The sequence below is a fragment of the Bos javanicus genome, chromosome 10 (genome assembly GCF_032452875.1).
Source record: "Bos javanicus breed banteng chromosome 10, ARS-OSU_banteng_1.0, whole genome shotgun sequence".
Taxonomy (NCBI): domain Eukaryota; kingdom Metazoa; phylum Chordata; class Mammalia; order Artiodactyla; family Bovidae; genus Bos; species Bos javanicus.
The window spans coordinates 72,594,555-72,618,411 of NC_083877.1; the positions used below are offsets into that span (position 1 = coordinate 72,594,555).

The following is a 23,857-nucleotide window of genomic DNA, read 5'->3' on the forward strand; positions in this document are numbered from 1 at the left end:
TACATGACCACTGGAAAAATCGTAGCTTTGACTATGTGGACCTTTGTCAGCAAAGTGATGTCTCTGCCTTTTATTACACTGCCTAGAAGCTTTGCTTCCAAGAAGCAGGTGTCTTTTAATTTCATGGCTGCAGTCATCATCTGCAGTGATTTTGGAGCCCAAGAAAATAAAATCTCTCTCTGCTTCCACATGTTCCCCTTTTATTTGCCATGAAGTGATGGAACCAGATGCCATGATCTTAATTTTTTGAGCACTGAATTTTAAGCTAGCCTTTTCACTCTCTTCTTTCACTCTCATCAAGAGGCTCTTAAGATCCCCTTTGATTTCTGCCATTAGAGTGATATCATCTGCACATCTGAGGTTGTTGATATTTTTCCTGGCAGTTTTGTTTCCAGCTTGTGAATCATCCAGCCCAGCATTTCTCATGATGTACTCTGTAGAAATGTTAAATAAGCAAGGTGACAGTATACAGCCTTGTTGTAGTCCTTTCCCAATTTTGAACCACTGAGTTGTTTCATGTAAGGTTCTAACTGTTGTTTCTTGACCTGCATACGTGTTTCTCAGGAGACAGGTAAGGTGGTCCGTTATTGCCATCTCTTTAAGAATTTTCCACAGTTGTGATCCACATAGTCAAAAGCTTTAGTGTAATCAATGCATCAGAAGTAGATGTTTTTCTACTTGCTTTCTTCCTTGCTTTCTCCATGATCCAATGATTGTTAGCAGTCTAATCTCTTGTTCCTCTCTCTCTCTGAAACCCAACTTATACACCTGGAAGTTCTCAGTTCATGTACTCATGAAGCCTAGCTTGAAGGATTTTGAGTATTACCTTGCTAGCATGTGAAATGAGTGTAATTGTATGGTAGTCTGAACATTCTTTGGCATTGCCTTTCTTTGGGATTAGAATGAAAATTGACCTTTTTCCAGTCCTGTGGCTTAGTTTCCAAATTTGCTGATATGTTGAGTGCAGCACTTTAACAGCTCCATCTTTGAGAATTTATAGTAGCTCTGCTGGAATCCATCAGCTCCACTAGCTTTGTTCATAGCAAGAGCAAGTGAAAATGCCACAAAGCTTTCCTAGCATTTTAAGGTTGTTTTTTTGCCTGATTCAGCTATCTCATGGTTGCTGTAAACCTTTAACTATTTTCCAGAGTTCTGACAAAGTTGGTTCTGACAGTTCTACTTGTTTTTCCTTGTTTCTATGGAGGGATGGGAGCACAGAGCTGCCTCCATTATTTTGTAATATCCTGGCCCCTGATTTACTTTTATAATTTGTTTATGTCTCTTTGACCACCATTATGTAATAATAGTTTTATTTATGTTTCTTTTTTCTTCATCTGGTAGACAGAGGTGATAGTATCTGTTCCTTGAGGTAACTTCTCTGATTCTTGAGATGCTGTTTGTAAACTGAGGATACTCTCCTTTTCTCACCTCTTTCTCTCTCCCTAGGTTCTTAAGATCAAAGAAGAAATTAAACATGAAAGTATTTTTAAGTTAGTTTTGTTATATAATCTGTTGATGTGGAACTGTATCAATGCTTGTTTTCTTTTTGTAATTGAAATATGAGTCATCAAGAACCATTAAGTAGAAGTAAATTAGGCCAGGAACTCTGTGAAGCTATTCTCTGTCCCACATATTTTGTCAGCAGATAATTGTTACAGCAAAACATGCATATTTGTTGGATCACTGCAGACTAAAATGCCCTTGAGCCATGAAAGGGAAGGAAGAAAACTAGGAAAAAGTCATATTATTAAACTTTTTTCAATCTTTTGTAATCAAATTTCACTTTAAACATTGCCAGTTACCAGTGTTAAAGCCTAGACTGTTTAAAAATCTGTATTCTGTTCCTAGAGATTATTATTCTTAATTGCCTTTTTTTTTTTTAATACTTGTATAAATTTACATTTTCCAGACACAAGATTCAAAGACAGTCTGTCAGCCATTTGAAAGTATTATCCTCTTAAAGGAAAACACAGTAGGAATGAGTATATGGGCTGGAGAGATATTTGTATAAAATCAACTTTGCTGTCTGATAATAGTATATTCAGTTCAGTTCAGTTCAGTTCAGTCGCTCAGTTGTGTCCGACTCTTTGCGACCCCATGAATCGCAGCACACCACGCCTCCCTGTCCATCACCAACTCCTGGAGTTCACTCAAACTCACGTCCACCGAGTCGGTGATGCCATCCAGCCATCTCATCCTCTGTCGTCCCCTTCTGCTCCTGCCCCCAAATCCCTCCCAGCATCAGAGTCTTTTCCAATGAGTAAGTTCTTCGCATCAGGTGGTGAAAGTATTGGAGTTTCAGCTTCAGCATCAGTCCTTCCAATGAATATTCGGGACTGATCTCCTTCAGAATGGACTGGTTGGATCTCCGTGCAGTCCAAGGGACTCTCAAGAGTCTTCTCCAACACCACAGTTTAAAAGCATCAATTCTTCGGCACTCAGCTTTCTTTATAATCCAATTCTGACTATACTGACTACTGGAAACATGACTACTGGAAAAACCATAGCTTTGACTAGACGGACCTTTATCAGAAAAGTAATGTCTCTGCTTTTTAATATGCTGTCTAGGTTCATCATAACTTTTCTTCCAAGGAGCAAGTGTCTTTTAATTTCATGGCTGCAGTCACCATCTGCAGTCATTTTGGAGACCAAGAAGATAAAGTCTATCACTGTTTCCATTGCTTCCCATCTATTTGCCATAAAATGATGGATCAGATGCCATGAACTTAGTTTTTTGAATGTTGAGTTTTAGGCCAGATTTTTCACTCTTCCCTTCACCTTCTTCAAGTGGCTCGTTAGTTCCTCTTCACTTTCTGCCTTAAGGGTGGTATCATCTGCATATCTGAAGTTATTGATATTTCTCCTGGCAATCAGAGCTATTTGTAAGGCCTCCTCAGACAGCCATTTTGCCTTTTTGCATTTCTTTTTCTTGGGGATGATCTTGATCACTGCCTCCTATACAATGTCATGAACCTCCATCCATAGTTCTTCAGGCACTCTGTCTATCAGATCTAATCCCTTGAATCTGTTTGTCACTTGCACTGTATAATTGTTAAAGATTTGATTTAGGTCATATCTGAATGGTTTAGTGGTTTTCCCTACTTTCTTCAATTTAAGACTGAATTTGGCAATAAGGAGTTCATGATCTTAGCTACAGTCAGCTCCTGGTCTTGGTTTTGCTGACTGTATAGAGCTTCTCCATCTTTGGCTACAAAGAATATGATCAGTCTGATTTCGGTATTGACCATCTGGTGATGTCCATGTGTACAGTCTTCTCTTTTGTTGTTGGAAGAGGGTGTTTGCTATGACCAATGTGTTTTTTTGGAAAAACTCTATTAGACTTTGCCCTACTTCATTCTGTATTCCAAGGCCAAATTTGCCTGTTACTCCAGGTATTTCTTGACTTCCTACTTTGCATTCCAGTCCCCTATAATGAAAAGGACATCTCTTTTGGGTGTTAGTTCTAGAAGATCTTGTAGGTCTTCATAGAACCATTCAACTTCAGCTTCTTCAGCATTACTGGTTGGGGCATAGACTTGAATTACTGTGGTATTGAACGATTTGCCTTGGAAATGAACAGAGATCATTCTGTCATTTTTGAGATTGCATCCAAGTACTGCATTTCGGACTCTTTTGTTGACTATGATGGCTACTCCATTTCTTCTAAGGGATTCTTGCCCACGATAGTAGATATAATAGTCATCTGAGTTAAATTCACCCATTCCAGTCCATTTTAGTTCAGTGATTCCTGAAATATTGATGTTCACTCTTGTCATCTCCTGTTTGACCACTTCCAATTTGCCTTGATTCATGGACCTTACATTCCAGGTTCCTATGCAGTATTGCTTTTTACAGCATAGGACTTTACTTCATCACTGGTCACATCCACAATTGGGTGTTGTTTTTGCTTTGGCTCCGTCTCTTCATTCTTTCTGGAGTTATTTCTCCACTGAACTCCACTAGCATATTGGGCACCTACCGACCTGGGGAGTTCATCTTTCATTGTCCTAACTTTTTACCTTTTCATGCTGTTCATGGGGTTCTCAAGGCAAGAATACTGAAGTGGTTTGCCATTCCCTTCTCCAGTGGAGCACGTTTTGTCAGAACTCTCCTCCATGGCCCCTCTGTCATGGGTGGTCCTGTACGGCATGGCTCATGGTTTCATTGAGTTAGGCAAGGTTGTGGTCCATGTGATCAGATTAGTTAGTTTTCTGTGATTGTGGTTTTCATTCTGTCAGCCCTCTGATGGAGAAGGCTAAGAGGCTTATGGAAGCTTCCTGATGGGAGTCGGGTCAGTCTCTTGTGGGGTCACTGCTCTTTTCTCTTGGGTCCTGGTACACACAAGGTTTGTGCCCTCCAAGAGTCTGTTTCCACAGTCCTGTGTAAGTTCTGGTGGCTCTGTGGTGGTGTTAATGGCGACCTCATCCAAGAGGGCTTATGCCATACCCAGGTCTACTGCATCCAGAGTTCCTGCCCCTGCAGCAGTGCACTGCTGACTCATATCTCCTCAGGAGATAATCAAACACTGCTCTGTCTCAGTCTCTGTGGGGTCTCTGGGTCCTGGTGCAAACAAGGTATGTTTGAGCCCTCTGAGCATCTCTGACGGGTGTGGGGTTTGGTAAACGCAGTTTCGCCCCTTCTACAGTCTTGCTGGGGCTTCTCCTTTGCCCTTGGACGTTGGGTATCTCCTCAGAGTTGCTCCAGTGGCTCCAGCACTGCGCAGCCACTGCTCCAGTGCTGCACATAATGTACTATTATGATTCTGCAATGTTAAAACATCCTTATCACATAATTACTTAAGTACTTATAATGTTTGACATTTTATGGTCTTGATTGTTTTTTATAAAATGTTATTTTATGTAGAAATAGAGTTATTTAATAGATATTCTTAACCATATTCAGTGTTTGAATATCTCTAATGAATGTTAGGTGATTTCTATCCTTTGCAGGACTTCCCTCTCTTATGCCATATAGTTAGTTAAATATTTGAGTTTCATTTCTATTTACTTGTAACACATTGACAGACATTTGTGTGCTCCATTACATGTGAAATATTGATTTGAGCATGCTGTGCTATTTTTAAAATATTAAATGTGAGAGCTTTAGTTTCCTGTTTTGGTAATATCTAAAACATTTGCCCAAATTAGCCAACATATGACCGTTTTTTAAAATTTGCAGAGTATGTTGATTTTTACTAGCATAAAAACTGATTTTCTCCTGATTCCTTAAGAATTGCAAAATCTCCTAAGAATTACAAAAGTACAAATTGTCTAAGTTCTGGTAAAGCCAGGCACTTCAGTTTTGGTTTCTAGCACTAATAATTTTTTATGAGGAATTATCTCTGATTTTCTGACTTGTGCTGAGAACCATTTTATTGTCTTAACTATTCATAGGAAAAAATAAATAATGGGAACTCAAAGAGTTTTCACACAAACATAGCTATTGAGTGTTAAGGCTTTCTTCACTGTGAGAGACTAAATCTTTAGAAAATTTTTACTGTAAATACAATTATAACAGTTTCCCAAAGCCAGTAAAATAAGTATTTGGTCACCTAATGAAAAATTCAGTCACTGCAATTAAGGAGCTAATGTGAAGATATGAATCAGAGTTTTAAAGCTACTAAGTACCACTTAATAGCATCCTTTAGGCTCAAGTGCTTTCACCGTCAGGTCTCAGCAGTATACTTTCTTGTTCAAGGTAAACTTCTTTAGAAATAAGGGGATTTCCAAAACAATAGCCACCTATGTTCAGAAATGTTTTCTGAGACATAGGTGCACTTCCATGTTTTAAAAAAATCAATTTTTTGAATCTATAATGTATCATGAAAAACATTATTATGTAAGAAAAGAATCAGGTACTTTGACTTATGTTTACAGCTGTTTGCCAGGAAAAAGACGATCTTTTTTTTTTTGATATATAGTTGACTTATATATGTTTCAAGTGAACAACATAGTGATTCGATATTTTTATAGATTGTACTGCATAGAAAGTTATAAAACATTGGCTATATTCCCTGTGTTGTGTATTACATTCTTGTAATCTTCCTCCAGGGAATCTTCCCGATGCAGGGATGGAACATGCATCTCCTGCATTGGCAGGTGGATTCTTGATTGCTAAGCCAGCAGGAAAGCCCTGACGTTGTCCTGGTTGTCTCTTAAATTGTCCACATTATGTATTCTTTTTTATGTTCCACTTCTGTGATTTTCACTACTTTTTCCTTCACTTCAGTAATACATTCCTCTTTATCATTTAATCATACTGTTGATTCCTTCCAGTGTGTGGGTGTGTTTTTCTTATAGTTACTGTATTCTCCAGCTGTTTGATTCTTCTTTATATTTTCTAGTTCTTTATTAGACTTCTCATTGTTCTCATCCATTTTTCTCCTCAGTTTATGGAGCATCTTTATGATCAGTACCCTGAACTCTTGGATAGATTGCTTTCTTTCACTCTGCATAATTCTTCTGAGGTTTTATCTTGTTTCTTCTTTTGGAACATAATCTTCTGTTATCTCATTGTGTCTAATTCTGTTTTTATTTATATGTACTAGGTAGGTTGGTTACATTTCCTGATCTTGGAGAAGTGGTCTTACTAGGAAATGTCCCCTGAGGCTCAGCAGCACACTCCTCTCCGGTTACCAGAGTCATGGGCTATCGGGCTTCTCCCGTACTGGGGTATACAGGCTCTTCTGTTGAGGAGGCTTGACTACTGTGGGTGTACTGGTAGATAATACTATCCCCCTTGCCTGTTGGATGCCAGGCCCTGCCTTGTGTACAGGCTGCTAGTTGCTGGTGGGTGTGCCATTTCCTAGCACAGCTGGTTGTGCTGCCTTGGGGGCACTAGGGAATTGCTAGCCCACTGATGGGCATGGCCCAGTCCTCAGGTGCCTGTCTGCAGGGCCCAGGGAGGTCCTACAGCCTGTGCCCATCTGCTGCTGGGAAGAGTTGTATCTTGGCATGGTTGGCTTGCTTTATTTGTTAATGAGCAGTGAGATAAAATGATTTCTAATGTTCCCTTCCAGTTTTAGGATTCTGTGTTACTACCCTTACTGGACTGCCTATGCCGTGTTTACCCACTATTCCTCTCATTTATTTTACAAAACATTTAAAATTTATTTTCAATAACCACATGTAGAATTAATTTTAAGTGTATCTTTAAAAGATGGGGTTGAATTCCCTTGGTATTTATTTTATATCATTTCAAATAAAATCATTTTCAGTTCCACAAAACATTAGGTTTTATAAATGGAGGCCAATCAGGAACAAAATATATCATGAATGGGGGCTTCTCTGGTGGATCAGCAGTTAAGAATCTGCCTGCAATGCAGGAGATGCGGGTTGGATCTCTGAGTCAGGAAGATCCCCTGGAGGAGAAAATGGCAACCCACTTTGGTATTTTTGCTTGGGAAATCCTATGGACAGAGGAGCCTGATGGGGTAGCAAAAAAGTCAAACATGACTTAGTGATTAAATAACAATAGCAACAAATATCGTGAATGATCTTAGTTTGTATTTTACTTCTTTTTTACTTTTGCTGACTCATTATGGCAGGTCTACCTCAAAGCATGATCTAGAGATAAAGAGTATTATCTGGCTTGTTTTATGAACTCTGGAATGACAGATAAAAATAATTTTTCTACCAAAAGATAGAATTCAGGAAAAAAATAGGGCTTCTTTCTTTCTTTAATCTTTTAAAGTAATAAAATAAGAAATCTTAAGTGTTTAATTATAAAGAAGTTTTATAGTTTATTAAAGCCGGTTTTGCAAAATTAAACTTTAAAAACTTATGATTTTCCAAATAAGTCATATGTAACTGATTAAAACATGTTTTTATTTAAAATATTATACCAGCATGTGCAAAGGCATAACGCATTGCTAAAAAATGTAGTCTGGAAGCAAATCAGAATACTGAAAATAAGGCTATAATTTTTTAAATAAGAGGAAAGTATTTTCTTTACACATGAAGTTTTTGGTCCAAATGGTATTAACCCACTGACTGACTAATCTATTGAGGCATTCTATTCCAGAAAAACTTCAGTTTTGGTAAAAATTGATTGCATTAGCACATTACTTATGATAATGGGCATAGATTATTTTTTTCCCAAAGTGATGCTGTGGTTTTGCTTTGGAAGAGAGTGCAAGTTTTCTGTACTTAAGTATTAAAAATGCTTCTTAAAAACTTGAAATTGTTATGCATTAAACCAGAACTCTTGGAGTTTTATTCAGATTTTACTGCTTATAGTCACTGGTCCCTTGAGTAGATATTTTATGAACCTGTTTTTACTTGCTGGAAAATAGAATTTTCCATATTTAAGAAAAGCATCAGTTATTTTATCCACTTGACTTTGTCTTTTCTTGTTATTGTTTGCTTTAGAGATTTATCGAAGTTGTCAACATGATTCAGATTCCAGTGTATGAAATAGAACTTTTGAGAAGGTGCTTTGAAAGGAAAAATAAATATCTTACAAAATATCTAGCTTTGGGTGTGTCTACTTCTGTTTAAATTTCTTGTTTTCCTTTGCATTTATAGCTTTGCCCCATTATACATACTCAAAGTATGTATCTTTGAGTATAAAACTGGTTAACACTTTGAGAGTTCAGCATATGATACAGAGGATAATAAAATCTCAAAGCAATTTTCAAATATACCTATTTATGAAAATATGAATATTTTAATTTTAAATAATGTCTTTTTTTAAAAACAATTTTTAAAATTTATTTATTTTTGGCTGTGCTGGGTCATTGTTTCTGCTCCTACTTTTCTCTAGTTGTGGCGAGTGGGGGCTGCTCTAGCTGGATTGTTCTCATTGCGTTTTGGCTTCTCATTGTTCTCATTGTGTTTTGGCTTCTCTTGTGGAGCCACCGACTCGAGGGCGCAGGCTTCAGTAGCTGCTGTATGTGGGCTCAGTAGCTGCAGTTCCTGGCTTCTAGAACACAGGCTCAATAGTTTTGGAGCAAGCATTTGGAGTCTTCCTCAATCAGGGATTGAACCTGTGTCTCCTGTTTTGGCAGGCAGATTCTTTACCACTGAGCCACCAGGGAAGCCCGAAATAATGTCATTTTACACTCTACATTATGCCCATCTTTGTCATTATTGTGGACATCTTCTGATTTCCAGGAAACCGTTCTGTCTTCCTCTGTAAATGATGTACACAGCCTGTCTTCCATTTAATCTTCTGTCATCTTCCTCCAAAGCTTCAAAATTTGTGGTGATAACTCTTTTCATGTCCTGTATATTTTTACTTGACACCTATTTTCATGACCATTCTTTAGATCCTTAAATAACAAGAATGGTGATTTAGTTTCAAAAGTTTTTTACCCTCTACTTACAAGTTCAGATGATTTTTTTTTAAACGATGGTTATTTAGTGAATAGATTTTTATCTTGCTATCAAGAAACTTATCTCAAAGAGAATATGTAATGTGTATAAAGAGCCATGATACTTACAAGAGAGGCAGAGATAAAGTGCTGTGCAAATTCAGAGTAGGAGGAAGTAATTCTACCTGATCAATTTAGAGGAGGTTACATCTAAAAATGTTGTTAAATAATTTAAACATAGAGAAGTAAAGAGAATAAATACATATAATTCTGCTACCCAGAATTAACAGGTATTATTTTTCAGAAGTCTAAAGGTAATATCTCTCTCCCTTTTGAACAGAGGAAAGGCCTTTTAGAATGCTTTAATCTTAGACTCCCCCTTCTATTATCCTTTATTTTTTTGTTATCATTTTGTGGTGGCGGTGGTAGTGTTTTTTGCTCTTTATCCCTCATATCATGCTCTTCCCAATTTTCATCTTGAGAAATATCTTCCCAATTTTTGTTCTTCCCAAAAATTGCTCCTCCCAATTTTCACCTTGCTATCTTCTTTAGTGCTTCTTTCATATTTTCCATCTTTTTAAGCTCTGCTAAATTCTTTGTGTTTTCTACATGTGTGGAATTCCAGTTTATTCATTTTCTGTCTGTCTGTGGATAATCAGCCGCTTAATCTGTGCATTGATGCTTTTGTTCCAAATATTGCTGATGGAGTTTTTTTAAAAAGAGAATGTATGTTCCTTTTATGTTTTTCTTGTCTTAAGGCATTATTTCTTTCTTCATCTCTTTTGACATGAAATATGCTTCCTTTAATGTTTCTTTCAGTTTCTCTTAACCACGTGTTTGAGTGTTAGTCTTGCCATTGGTTGTTTGTGTCTTCTGACTTTTTATAAATGAGCTTCATTTTTTTCTTCTTTTTAACTATGAACTCTTTTTAGTGGGAGTTGCTTTCCTGTGAGCCTTGGATTGTGGAAGCACGCTGATGTAGAGATTCACATTTGCTTCTGCCAAGGTCCTATTGGGTTTACTGAATCTGGACCAATTACTGTTCTTAATTTCCTGGGGGTAAAGTAGGCTTGGGTATTATGATTTCTCATGTATGAATTCGGAGAAGGCAGTGGCACCCCACTCCAGTACTCTTGCCTGAAAATCCCATGGATGGAGGAGCCTTGTAGGCTTCAGTCCATGGGGTCTCTAAGAGTCGGACACGACTGAGCGACTTCACTTTCACTTTTCACTTTCATGCATTGGAGAAGGAAATGGCAATGCACTCCAGTGTTCTTGCCTGGAGAATCCCAGGGATGGAGGAGCTTGGTGGGCTGCCGTCTATGGAGTCGCACAGAGTCGGACACGACAAGTGACTTAGCAGCAGTAGCAGCATGTATGAATTATTTTTGGCCAATGCCCCTAACAACTGTCCCAGGCTAATAAGCAGAATTTCCCAAAAAGTTGTTTTACAGATGGGATGGACAGCATTTTGTGCATTCAGTTTATATGGAGGAAGCCAAGCCAAGTTCCAGCTTCGTACAGTCTGTCATCTGTTCCTGGGTAGATGTCAAATCACTGGGACCCGGCACTTTCCTGAACTTCAGCTTCTGCTCATGTTCTGACTTTGTGTTCCACTGTAATATCTGGCACTTGAGCATTTTCTTCCTTTTAAACTTAGTTATTTTATTTTCATTTGTTGTAGTATATATTCTATGTGTACATGTTTCTTTGTTGCATAGGGAAGCTTCTCATGTTTCTGTTCAGAATTGAGGGATTGATATTTGAACCATGGCTTTGGTAGACAGGCAGTGGGGAGGTCATCCCAAAATAATGAAACGGCCTAAACAAAGGTATGGTGTGAGGAGACCATACTGGAAATAGGGAGCTCGGTTAAGAGACTTTTAGCAGTAGTCCATGAAAGAGATACTAAGGAGCTGAAATAAGATAATCACAGTGGCAATGAAGATTATGTGAGAGGTAAAGAGATGTTTGTAGAGAGATACTGTGATACAGTTTCTTATTCGTATGGGGGAGAAAGAGGATCCAAAATGACATTAGGACTACACTGAAACTGTTAAGAGGAATAAGAGACACAGAGGGGTAGGTTTGTAAAGGAAGATGAGTTCAATTATGAAAATATTAAATTTATAGTGTGAGACACAAACACAAGGGCAAAAGGGCAAAGGATAGAACCATAGGGTTTAGTATTTAGAACAGAGGTGGTGAATGAAGCCGAATGTTTCAGAGATGGAATCCAGAATAGAAGAAGAGAAAGTCAGTCAAAAAGGAAACTAGTAAATTAGGAAGCAGGTTGAAGAAGAGAAATTTGGGGAATCAAGTGTCAAAGCAGTTAGAAGTGTGATCCAAATTACAGGTATTGTTATGGAAACCAAGGCTAAGAGCATTTCACAGCTGGAGGCTGTCTCCAGATATAGAGAGAGTGGAGGAAGATGTTGAGGAGGGCAAGGACAGAGAAAGGGTCAGTTCGTAGGAGTGGGATATGAAGAATAAGAGGAGGAAAAGGAAGTGAGGGTGGAAATAATATAGCAATTTAACTTTTGAAATAAAATATTCTAGGGTGCGAATAGGATTTATGAAATATAGATCTGCACATATGTTTCTGAATATATAAGTGTATTATATATATTATATATATATGTATGTAAAATTTTCCTATTTGTCTTTTAACATGTAGGTATTAGCCTCATTGGGTAACTCTATTGAGTGAGTGAAGTTGCTCAGTTGTGTCTGACTCTTTGCGACCCCATGGACTGTAGCCTACCAAGTTCTTCCGTCCATGGGATTCTCTAGGCAAGAATACTGGAGTGGGTTGCCATTTCCTTCTCCAGGGGATCTTCCCGACCCAAGGACTGAACCCAGGTCCTAACCACTGGACCACCAGGGAAGGTCCCCTAATTTGTCTAATTTAAAAAATCAAAACCAGAACCTCCACTTGGAGCTTCATAATTGGGGTATAGTAAAAAGGGGAAGAGAGAGGCGATATTGTTATTTTTGGAGTAGATATGAGAGCAGATGAAGGTTTCTGTTGGAAAGAAGTACATGTTGATTAGTGGAAGGTAAAGACTTGGGAAATTTGGGCTGTGAAAAGCCTATTCCTTATGAAAGCTTACTTTGTATTAATAGTGTCAAAGAATATGTAGGTTGACATGGACCCTGTACTTTATCAAATGTCTTTTCTGTGCTGTATGCTTTACATATATATTTTTTTAATTTAACCTTCTAAAAAATAGTATGAGGTATTAGTCTCCCTTTTATAGGGGGAAAAAAAAAGATGAGGTTTGAAAAATAAAAGAACTTTCCAAATCATGATATTAGTAATTATCCAAGGAGGGATGCAAACCCAAATGCATGTGTTTCTAAACTCTTTGTCCTTTCTACTAAACCTTGATGTCTTTATATATTTATCTGGTACAGGGACAAGGAGGAAAATGGTACAGGGAAGAAGACTGACATGATTTTATATTTAACTTAGAGTCTGTAGTCAGCAGAAAACCACAGCAATGGGGAGAGTTTTCCTTTGCAAACTTAGGAGGGTACTTAATGAGGAAAGGAATTGAATTTGGTTTCTCCATCTAGGCTGTTAGCCTTAGTACCATCCCAGTATGTTTCATCAGTTCAGTTCAGTTCAGTCGCTCAGTCGTGTCTGACTCTTTGTGACCCCATGAATCACAGCACTCCAGGCCTCCCTGTCCATCACCATTTCCTGGAGTTGACTCAAACTCACATCCATCGAGTCAGTGATGCCATTCAGCCATCTCATCCTCTGTCATCCCCTTTTCCTCCTGCCCCCAATCCCTCCGAACATCAGTCTTTTCCAGTGAGTCAGCTCTTCACATGAGGTGGCCAAAGTACTGGAGTTTCAGCTTTAGCATCATTCCTTCCAAAGAACGCCCAGGACTGATCTCCTTCAGAATGGACTGGTTAGATCTCCTTGCAGTCCAAGGGACTCTCAAGAGTCTTCTCCAACACCACAGTTCAAAAGCATCAATTCTTTGGCGCTCAGCTTTCTTCACAGTCTAACTCTAGCATCCATACATGACCACTGGAAAAACCATAGCCTTGACTAGACGGACCTTTGTTGGCAAAGTAATGTCTCTGCTTTTGAATATGCTATCTAGGTTGGTCATAACTTTTCTTCCAAGGAATAAGTGTCTTTTAAATTCATGGCTGCAGTCACCATCTGCAGTGATTTTGGATCCCAAAAAGGTAAAGTCTGACACTGTTTCCACTGTTTCCCCATCTATTTCCCAAGAAGTGATGGGACTGGATGCCATGATCTTCGTTTTCTGAATGTTGAGCTTTAAGACAACTTTTTCACTCTCCTCTTTCACTTTCATCAAGAGGCTTTTTAGTTCCTCTTCACTTTCTGCCATAAGGGCAGTGTCATCTGCATATCTGAGGTTATTGATATTTCTCCTGGCAATCTTGATTCTAGCTTGTGCTTCTTCCAGTCCAGCGTTTCTCATGATGTACTCTGCATAGAAGTTAAATAAGCAGGGTGACAATATACGACCTTGACGTACTCCTTTTCCTATTTGGAACCAGTCTGTTGTTCATGTCCAGTTCTAACTGTTGCTTCCTGACCTGCATACAGATTTCTCAAGAGGCAGGTCAGTTGGTCTGGTATTCCCATCTCTTTCAGAATTTTCCACAGTTTATTGTGATCCACACAGTCAAAGGCTTTGGCATAGTCAATAAAGCAGAAATAGATGTTTTTCTGGAACTCTTGCTTTTTCTGTGGTCCAGAGGATGTTGGCAATTTGATCTCTGTTTTTGATCTGCCTTTTCTAAAATCAGCTTGAACATCTGGAAGTTCATGGTTCACATATTGCTGAAGCCTGGCTTGGAGAATTTTGAGCATTACTTTACTAGCGTGTGAGATGAGTGCAATTGTGTGGTAGTTTGAGCATTCTTTGGCATTGCCTTTCTTTGGGATCGGAATGAAAACTGACATTTTCCAGGCCTGTGGCCACTGCTGAGTTTTCCAAATTTGCTGGCATATTGAGTGCAGCACTTTCACAGCATCATCTTTCAGGATTTGAAATAGCTCAACTGAAATTCCATCACCTCCACTAGCTTTGTTCGTAGTGATGCTTTCTAAGGCCTACTTGACTTCACACTCATACTAATAAAGAAATAGAAATTTGGTGCATTATTGTGGGGAAAAATTCCAGATTGTCAGGGCTTTGGCTGAAGTCTCATTGACCACTTAACTGATTTCATCCATCACTTTGTTTCTGCTGCTTTAGTAGATCAGCTTTTTAACCACTGATCGGTTCTTAGCCCTGCTATTTATATATGTAATCTTCAAATAGTTTTTCCAGATAAATCTGATTACTTTCTTATCTTAAATTAATGTATTGACTTTGCATGGAAACCAGGAGGGAGTCCACTAAAACAGTGGAAAGAATAATACGAATGTAGCATGTTTTGGTATTATATATACTTTAAGACAGATTATTATCATTAACATGAATTATTACAAATGGAATTAAAGTAGCTATAATTAATAATTATTGATGAAATAAAGGTCAACTAGAGATGGTTTAGTGTTTCCAGGCAGATTGTTGACTGGATTAATGGCAGCTGTGGTTGTGACTATATTTTGCACCACTCTTTTTCAAATGAAATATTTCGTAGAAATTATATACTATATATACATTACAAAGAGTGATAATAAAACAGTTGCTGAATTGTTTCCATTCTCGTTGCTTCTCTCCCCTCTGCTCCTTCAAGTCTTGTGTTTTGAATTCTACTTATTAACTTATGAAATGGAGCATAATCAGTGCTGTTCAAATTACCTGTGTGCATTTCTCTTACTCCCACTGTGGTTCCACCTAACATCAGAGATTCAGTCACCCTGAATATGACGATTATCATTTTAACAATTGTCCATTCTCCTATCAGTATTCACTTGGGCTATTCCTATTGTTCTTTTGCTGTAAGAAACACTACTGCTATAAGTACTATGAGTAGGCCCCTTGGAGCCCCTAGATGGAGAAATGTCATAGGTTTTCTGCCTTTGCTATTATCATCTCCTTAAAATTACAAGAAGGGAGAGGCACGAGTAGCAGGTTCTAACTCTTTTCCAAGTGACTTATGTGTCTCTTGCATCTATCTTCTTTGTAAGTCTAAGGGAAGAGATTGTATGGGGTATACTTAGACAAACGCAGAAGTAATGGTAAGCCAGATATCTGGGTGCCCTGTGGCTCATTCGACATAATTTTATGTTGACATGTACAATTAACTGCCACAGCTGCTTTCATCACAGTTATACCCTGCAGTCCTCTAGGCCTTTGCCCCAGTCCTTTCCCTTCTCGTTCTGTCTCCTCACCTTAAATATTAAGTATTCACTCTTATGGTTTCAGATACCATCTACATACCCCCAAATTATGTTCATTCCATAATTTTATTCTTAGTACTTGGCCCATATATCCAGCTACTGCTCTGTATCTCAACTCATGTATTTCTTATATATAATCACTTCAGACTCAAGTCCAAAATTAAACTCACAGTTTTTCCCTTCTGTCTTGTCCCACTGCAGTTTGCTTCTCTTCCAGTTTTCCATTATCTCTCTGAGGGCATCTTTCTTTTTCTACGTGACTAGAGAGCTGGAAATTGACTAGACAGTTGGAAGTCCTTCCCTTCCCTTTCCATTCTCCCATATTCAGTTGATGTTTAAATATCTCTTGAACTAGTGTGTGCTGTACACTCAGTCACTCAGTTGTGTTTGACTCTTTGCGGACCCCCTCCCCTCCGCCAACCCCAGACTATAGCCTGCCAGGCTTCTCTGTCCATGGAATTTTCCAGGCAAGAATACTGGAGCAGGTTGCCATTTCCTCCTTCAGGGCATCTTCCTGACCCAGGGATCGAACTCCAGTCTCCTGCGTCTCCTGCATTGGCAGCGTATTCTTTACCACAGAGCCAGCAGGGAAACCCCTTGAACTAGTACTTTCCTTTATTTCCACTGCCACCACTCTAATCCAGGCACCGCTTCTCAAGCCTGGAATAGAGAAGCATTCTCATAAGGAGTATCTCTACAGTCAACTTCTGCTTCTCTAATCCACTGTGCTGCCAAACTAGCCTATTTAGATTACCAGCTTCCTAATAACTTTTCAGTGGCTTCGCATTGTTCTTTGAATAAAATTCACAGTTCTTAACATTTCCATAAGGCCTTGTTTTGGGTATTTTCTGCCTACATGTCTAGCCTCATCCTGAGCTGTAGTGACCTTTTCCTTGTATTCTCAATATGTGCCGTGGCTCCTTACTGCTTCATCTAAGTTCTTCCCTCTGCTGGATTATTTCTCTACTCCTTTTGCCTTGCTTACCGACTCTTCCTCATCCTTTGGATCGAAGCTTAACTCTAATTTCATTTTCTAAACTTGTTCATGTTGGTTTCCCTTTTTGTTCACACCCATAGAGCCATGTCTTTCTTTTTCATGATATTTAACATCTTTTTTTTTTCCTACTGAATTACAAGTTTCATGAGAGCATGGAGTCTTTGCTGTCTGTTTTATTCTCAGAGTTGCTTCAAAACCTGGCAAATAGTAGATACTGAGTAATTTTTTTGTTTGTTTTTTTAAGAATGAATGAGCTGCATACATGTGAATTTTCCCCTTTTTTACGTGCCCCACACTTGGAGAAAAATTACTGTTTCTTCTTTTATAAAGATGTGATAAAACTTCCAGCACACATCTGTTACTAGCATGAAAATCATAGTAAAACATTATATTAGACAAACTAGAATGAGCTATATCTTTTATGTTTTCAAGTAGTTCGCATGCAAATCAAGGAAATACTGCTTTCACTATGTAGCTATATTAACTTTCAGTAATAGCTACCTTGACTTAAAATAACTAGGGTGTTCTTTCAGTTCAGTTCAGTTCAGTTGCTCAGTTGTGTCCAACTCTTTGCGACCCCATGGACTGCAGCACACCTGTCTTCCCTCTCCATCACCAACTCTTGGAGCTTGCTCAAACTCATGTACATTGAGTTGGTGATGCCATCCAACCATCTCATCCTCTGTCGTCCCCTTTTCCTCTTGCCTAAATCTTTCCCAGCTTCAGGGTCTTTCCCAAGTCAGTTCTTTTGCATCAGGTGCCCAAAGTATTGGAGCTTTAGCTTTAGCATCAGTCTTTCCAATGAATATTCAGGACTTATTTCCTTTGGTTTGATCTCCTTGCAGTCCAAGGGACTCTCAAGAATCTTCTCCAACAACCACAGTTCAAAAGCATCAGTTCTTTGGCACTCACCTTTCTTTATATTCCAACTCTCACATCCATACATAACGAATGGAAAAACCATAGCTTAGACTGTATGGACCTTTGTTGGTAAAGTAATGTCTCTGCTTTTTAATATGCTGTCTAGGTTGGTCACAGCTTTTCTTCCAAGAAGCAAGTGTTTTTAAATTTCATGGCTGCAGTCACCATCTGCAGTGATTTTGGAGCCCAAGAAAATAAACTCCGTTATGTTTCCATAGTTTCCCCATCTATTTGCCATGAAGTGTTGGGACTGGATTCCATGATCTTAGTTTTTTGAATGTTGAGTTTTAAGTTTTAAATGTGTGTTCTTTGATAGTAATAAATTGTATAATTTATTTCAGTTATAATTCAGAAAGACTTACCTGAGATAGTCTGTAATTATCTCTTACTTGGGCACCTTGTGGCTTTTAGTTCCCAAATCTGAGCTTTGTTGTTCATGTGGTCTAAATGTCTGGAATAATTGGTCATTTGAGTCCCAGTTATATTAGTGTAAATCGGAGATCAGCTTTAATAAGTTTATTCAAGTTACTATCTAGATAATAAAGTGAAGAATACATAATAAAGATAATAAAGTGAATCATGACTATGGAAGTTTTTTATATTTTCAGTTGGAGTTCATGAAGCCACATGTTTTTATGACCAAACAGCCCTCAGAATTATGGACAGTTATTCTGACTTGTAGCACTTTCTCCATTTATCTTAGAATATACACAGTCATCATTTTCTCTCTGTGGACATTTCCTCTGTTATTCTGACACTGTGATTGGATTAGGACACCTGAGCACTAACTTCAGTTTTTAGAATGTTTCTGCATTTTAGTGATAATTGTCTGAGCATATTATTGCTCAGATTGTTTTTAATCAATCAGAGATAGACTTCAGATTGTTAAGGTAAATCTTTTATAGCTTTGTCTGAATTTCTTACAAGAGCTCTTGGTCTTGACAGCTGAGATCTGTTGGCTGATCTCTTTTAATGGTAGTTAGATTAGAGTTTTGTATGCTGAGAGGCAGAACTGCTTGGAACTTTTTAACATATGATGGCTTTAAATGCAGACTTTAGAAAATGGGCCACCTTGTAAAAAGAAAGTCTTCGTCTCTAGAGTTCATTCATTCCTTTTCTTAGTTTGAACCAGTCCAAGTTTATAACTCAGTAGAGTTAAAAAGTTGGACTTTTTTTTTTAAACTCTCTGTAGGGCCTGGTAATTTGAGGAGGAGGAAACTAATATGAGCTTCATATTTTCATTTTAATTTAAATTCTGAGATTCTTTGATTCTCTGGAGCCAAAGCATTTCAAGGGTTTTCATGAGGGAGTTATGACTGGAGGGAAAGAGTACTGCTCTTCGTTCTGAATGACAACCCCTGCCCTCTGCCCCTAGCTGAGAACTCAGAGAACTGTTGCATAGCACTGAAATGAGCTGAGTCCTAGACTTCAGCCATATGGTCAGTATAGGGCTTTTTAAAGGAAGGGTAATAGTAAAAGAGTAATTTCAGAGAGCTCCCTTATGTTAAAGAACTGAGAAAATGAAGTCTTTCTGAAGCTAAGTGTAAATTATGCCACCTTCTCTGGGAGCAAAAGCTGCTAAATGTAACAGAAGAAAATGACAGTGTAGGAAATCAAAGTTCAGGAACAGACTTTCAAGGGTGATTTTCTAATGCTTAATTCTTTCTTACTCCCCTCTCAGGATCCATTCCCTCCTTTTCCTCCCCCTTCTCCACAGTCTGTTTGAAAGAGATTTTGATGGGTAATGGCAAAGGAAGGCCCCTTTAAATGTAGTGTAAATGAAGGCATAAGATGCCCTTTGTATAGGAATTATCGTAGACATGCTTTTGAAAACATACTTTTTTTTTAAGCCTTATTTAAGAAAATAATCAAAGGTATGATTTTTAAATCTTTGAATTTAGTCTGCTTTCAGTAAAAATAAGGTATAGGTACCAAAATAAGCAAACCTTCTTTTTTTCTTTCCTGGTTTCTGCTTATAAGATTTACAGGTATTTAAAATAAACCCATGAAAAACAGAAATACTGTCCTGGGATTGGCTAATGGTAAGAGCAATTACCTTCAGGCTCCAAAATCCAACTGAGCTTGACTTTTGGAAATAAATTTGGCTAAGACTTCTTCCTCATTCTGTTGTATAAAGGTGTACATGAAATGATACTGACCTCTGCCAGAAACCCCAGGAATCCTATTCAGTGATGTACTTGTAACGGTCATGAAAGAATTAAAACAACACAGATGTGGATTACTGTGAAAAAGTAGGCAAAACACTAAATTCTCATTGTGTGGTTTTAATGTTGCAGATCCTTCAAAATTCTTTGGTATACCACAATAATTAAAGGGTTTAAGAACTTAAGATACTTAGAAAATAATAGCCCACAGTTGAATAACAAGAGTGGCCCGTTTTATTTTTTTAAATTGAAATTAATGTAGATTACCATGGAGAAAATAGGTTGAAATATTTAACAATAACTGTTTTGTGCAGCTACAGCCCTGGAGATCAGAAACAACAATGTAAGTAAGCAGATCTTTAAAGAATCATGCTTACAGATATGTTTAATGTCAGTGATTTACTAGAAGAGAAATGTATTGTTTTCAATGCTATGCAGAGAAGTTTTAATGGACTTGATGTTGGCAGTGAGAATCTACAACTTAGCATTAATAACTCAAGTTTAAAAATATTTGCTCATTGCTCTAGATTATGACCGTGTTCAAGAAATACTATTTTCAAACACTAGTTAATCATTTTAAATAAACTTTTAAAAACTCATTTATGACATCAGTGAGTATGACTGTTTATTACATTTTACCTATAAAAAGTTGAACTGTTTTATATACTCTTTATGGAAACTGCACAGTCATAAATTAAAAGATGCAACTGTTTTGGATATTTTATTGGTGGTCCTCTGTTTTCCTGCCAGCAGTGCAGCTGTTTCAGGTTTCTCAGGATAACATGTAAAAAGCTGTATGTACACTGCAAGTTTATGCTTGAATTGCCAAGCCAGAGATGGTATGACTCAACTTTCCCAGAAACAAGTTGTACCAAAATGTGATGAATTAAAACAGCTAGTTGCACAGTGGTTTGTATTCAGTTATGAAAACCAGTTCTTCATTTATGATCGTTGGCTTTGTAAGGTTGACACATTCTACTGTGGTACTTGAATTTTGCCTTGGCTAAACAGCCATTGGAGCTAAGAGTGTGCTTTTGCGGGTCTGAGGAAAGGGAAAAGGTGATACAACATTATCTAGGATATGGATAAAACTTAGCTTGAAACTTGTATCAGGAATGGAAGATTTCACTTCCAAGATACCTGTAGAAATATTATTCACTTACTATTTGTGTGGTGTTGTTATTTGTGTGATAGTTATTTCTTGGTGAAGAGAAATTGATTTTATGTTGTTCCAGGTTAGTTTTTACTTTCTGAGGTGATTTAACACTTAACTTATTTCTCATGCATCAGTCCTAACAGTGAACATTTTATTTTATCCTGAAAGGTAATAAGCACATACTTTTATGGCCATGTTTTAGGTTTGGTGAATTCCCATTTAAATCCTATGGGACCCAAGGTTATATCATGAGTTTGACAACGACTGTTTAATAACAGTGGTCTCCAAAGTGGGATGCATCCCATCAGGACATGTAAGATAGGATATAAGGAGAAAATGTTAGAACTTTCATTTAAATATTTTAATTTCATCCTTTAAATGTGTTAAATTTCATATATATATTATAATATACTTACTAATATATTGTATGTATATATACTATGAAAAGTAAAAGTGTTAGTAGCTTAGTAGTGTCTGACTTTTTGCAATCCCATGGACTGTAGCCCACCAGGCTCCTCTGTCTATGGAATTCTCCAAGCAAGAATACCAGAGTAGGTAGCCATTTCCTTCTCCAGGGGATCTTCCTGACCCAAGGATTGAACCTGGGTCTCCTGCATTGCAGGCAGATTCTTTACCACCTGAGCCATCAGTGGGGCGGCAGGGAGTGGGGTGGGTGGGTGGGGAGTGAAAGTGTTAGTCATTCAGTCATGTCTGACTCTTTGCAACCTCATGGACTGTAGCCCACGGTGCTCCTCTGTCCATGGGATTTCCCAGGCATGAATACTGGAGTGGGTTTCCATTTCCTTCTCCAGGGAATCTTCCCGAACCAGAGATTCAACCTGGGTCTCCCGCTTTGCAAGCAAATTCTTTACCCTCTGAGCCACCAGGGAAGCCCATATATATACTATGATATATATTTAACACTTAATATACTAATAGTGTATATTAATACTTTATGTGTATAATGTTAAACAAGTATACAAATTTTGGAGATGCATGCTCAAATATTTTTACTGCTATAAATATACTATCAAAAAGGTTTGGAGATTGTTGCTCAATAAATACTTTCTTTCACCTTTTACTTTCCTCTTTCACCCTTGGTGGAGAAGCGAAGAATTGAGTTAACACCTTGATTTGTGGCAGTGTGAATAAATTATAGCCAATTCCAGGAGCTTATGCTGTGTCTTACTTTGACCACTTTTTCTATTTGGTCTTTTATATTGCCATATATTTTTTAATCACACAAGCTTATTAAACATGGGTACAAATGAAAAACAGACTTGTTATTATGTTAGAAATAATAAGTTGCTCATGCATCAAGACTTTGACACACAGGAAGTCTGAATGAATGAGAATAGAAAAGTTTCCAAGTTATTAAAATGTTCTGGTACCTGATTTATTCATTTGCCATACCCGTAATTCTAAAGTGGGTGAAGCTGCTTTACTTCCTGAGGCCTGAAGAAACAATGTGGTTTCTTAAACTAGGCATTAAAGCAAAGCTGGAAATATTTGTTTTCTGACAGTGCTGGTAGTCATGCTAACAAGTTTTCCCTCTTTAGCTAGGATTATCCCATTGTAAGGCCTGTTTGTATACCTTTATACAAACAGGTATACAAAGCAGAAAGTTTTAATTGCTAAATGACATGTGTGTAACAGTCTTTTGAGATTTAATCAAGACTCTTCTGTATTTACTAATCGAGACATTCCTTTGAACTCAGGCTGTCTCAGAGATTTCTTGGATGTAGTTTTCTAAGATTTCCTTTTGTGTAGGAGGAAGACAATATGTTTTTGTAATATTGAAGTAATTTTGAAGTAACCAATATGTTCTCTCCCCTTTATCACTTGTTTTGGTATTTTTTTTCCAGAACATATTTATTGTAAAATACTCAGTATTTATGTAAAATTTTAGTAATACAGTAGTATTATGATGTGCATTCATTTATTAAGTGTATGCCAGGAAGGATAGCAGCAGTTAGGTACCCAAACAATAGCCAGCAAAATAAATCAGTTCTGAAAATTGGGAATATGGAATGTTTTAATAGCAAGTATTATTTTTGAAGACTCCTTCAGAGCTGTTTTTAGATCTTAATGTAATTTGCTTTATAATTTAGAGTTGGTAAGTTTCCTTTTAAAAGATAACAATGCATTTATAAAGTCTGAACATTTCAGTCCTAGAATTTGACTTTTGAATCAGTTTTACTGTTGCTTTTAAAGTGTTACCAGTTTACATGTGCTTTCTATGTCAACGCCACACTTTCTGTTTTGTTGTAGGTATTTAAACCATGTCAGAGCTGCCTCTCCACAGGACCTTGCTGGAGGCTATACTTCTTCTCTGGCTTGTCACAGAGCACTACAGGATGCGTTCAGTGGGCTTTTCTGGCAGCCCAGTTAACCTTTATTTCTCCCCTATAAGATCTGGACCTTTGGAGCCGAACCAGAGAGCTAGCAAAAGTAAGGCAGACTTGTAAAATTATAGCCATGTACAGCTGCACAACAACAGTCCTACCACTAGCAGCTGCGTTAAAGTATTTATAGAGAGAAATTTTCAGAACTAAGCTGGGTAATATAGTGGATAAATATTTGTGGAAAAGATTTATTTTTTACTTATATTTTTCTGAGCAGGATTGAAGCCGTAAGCCTCATCTGATGGAAGATATGAATAATTCACCTATGTGAGTTTGAGGTTGACAGACTTGTAAAATCTTTTAAAAAATAAAGCTAGACTTTATATTAAGTTTTGTGGTTTTTCTCTTATTACAGTGTTTTACTTGAACACATTTAAAAATGCCATTTTGAATACGACATTTAGTGTTAATATCCAAGACTATTATTTCTTCTCATAAAATGTTCCATTTTTTTTTCCCAATGTCTTCTTAATACTAGTCCAGACAAGTGGATATATTTCCTTCTACCAGCAGGTTGTGGCAAGTAAAACCTGACCTGTGATAATGTCAGTCTT

At 37.6% G+C, this 23,857-nt stretch overlaps 1 protein-coding gene across 1 annotated transcript in view; it reads left to right on the forward strand.

Moving 5' to 3' along the window:
- The window catches only part of MNAT1 (MNAT1 component of CDK activating kinase), a 211,721-nt gene extending 188,089 nt beyond the window's left edge, over nt 1-23,632 (forward strand). Inside the window, exon 8 of the mRNA XM_061429063.1 lies at nt 23,170-23,632. Within this exon, the coding sequence (XP_061285047.1) occupies nt 23,170-23,290 (121 nt within the window). The 3' untranslated portion in view covers nt 23,291-23,632. The remainder of the gene's footprint in view (nt 1-23,169) is intronic.
- Nucleotides 23,633-23,857: the final 225 nt, after the last annotated feature.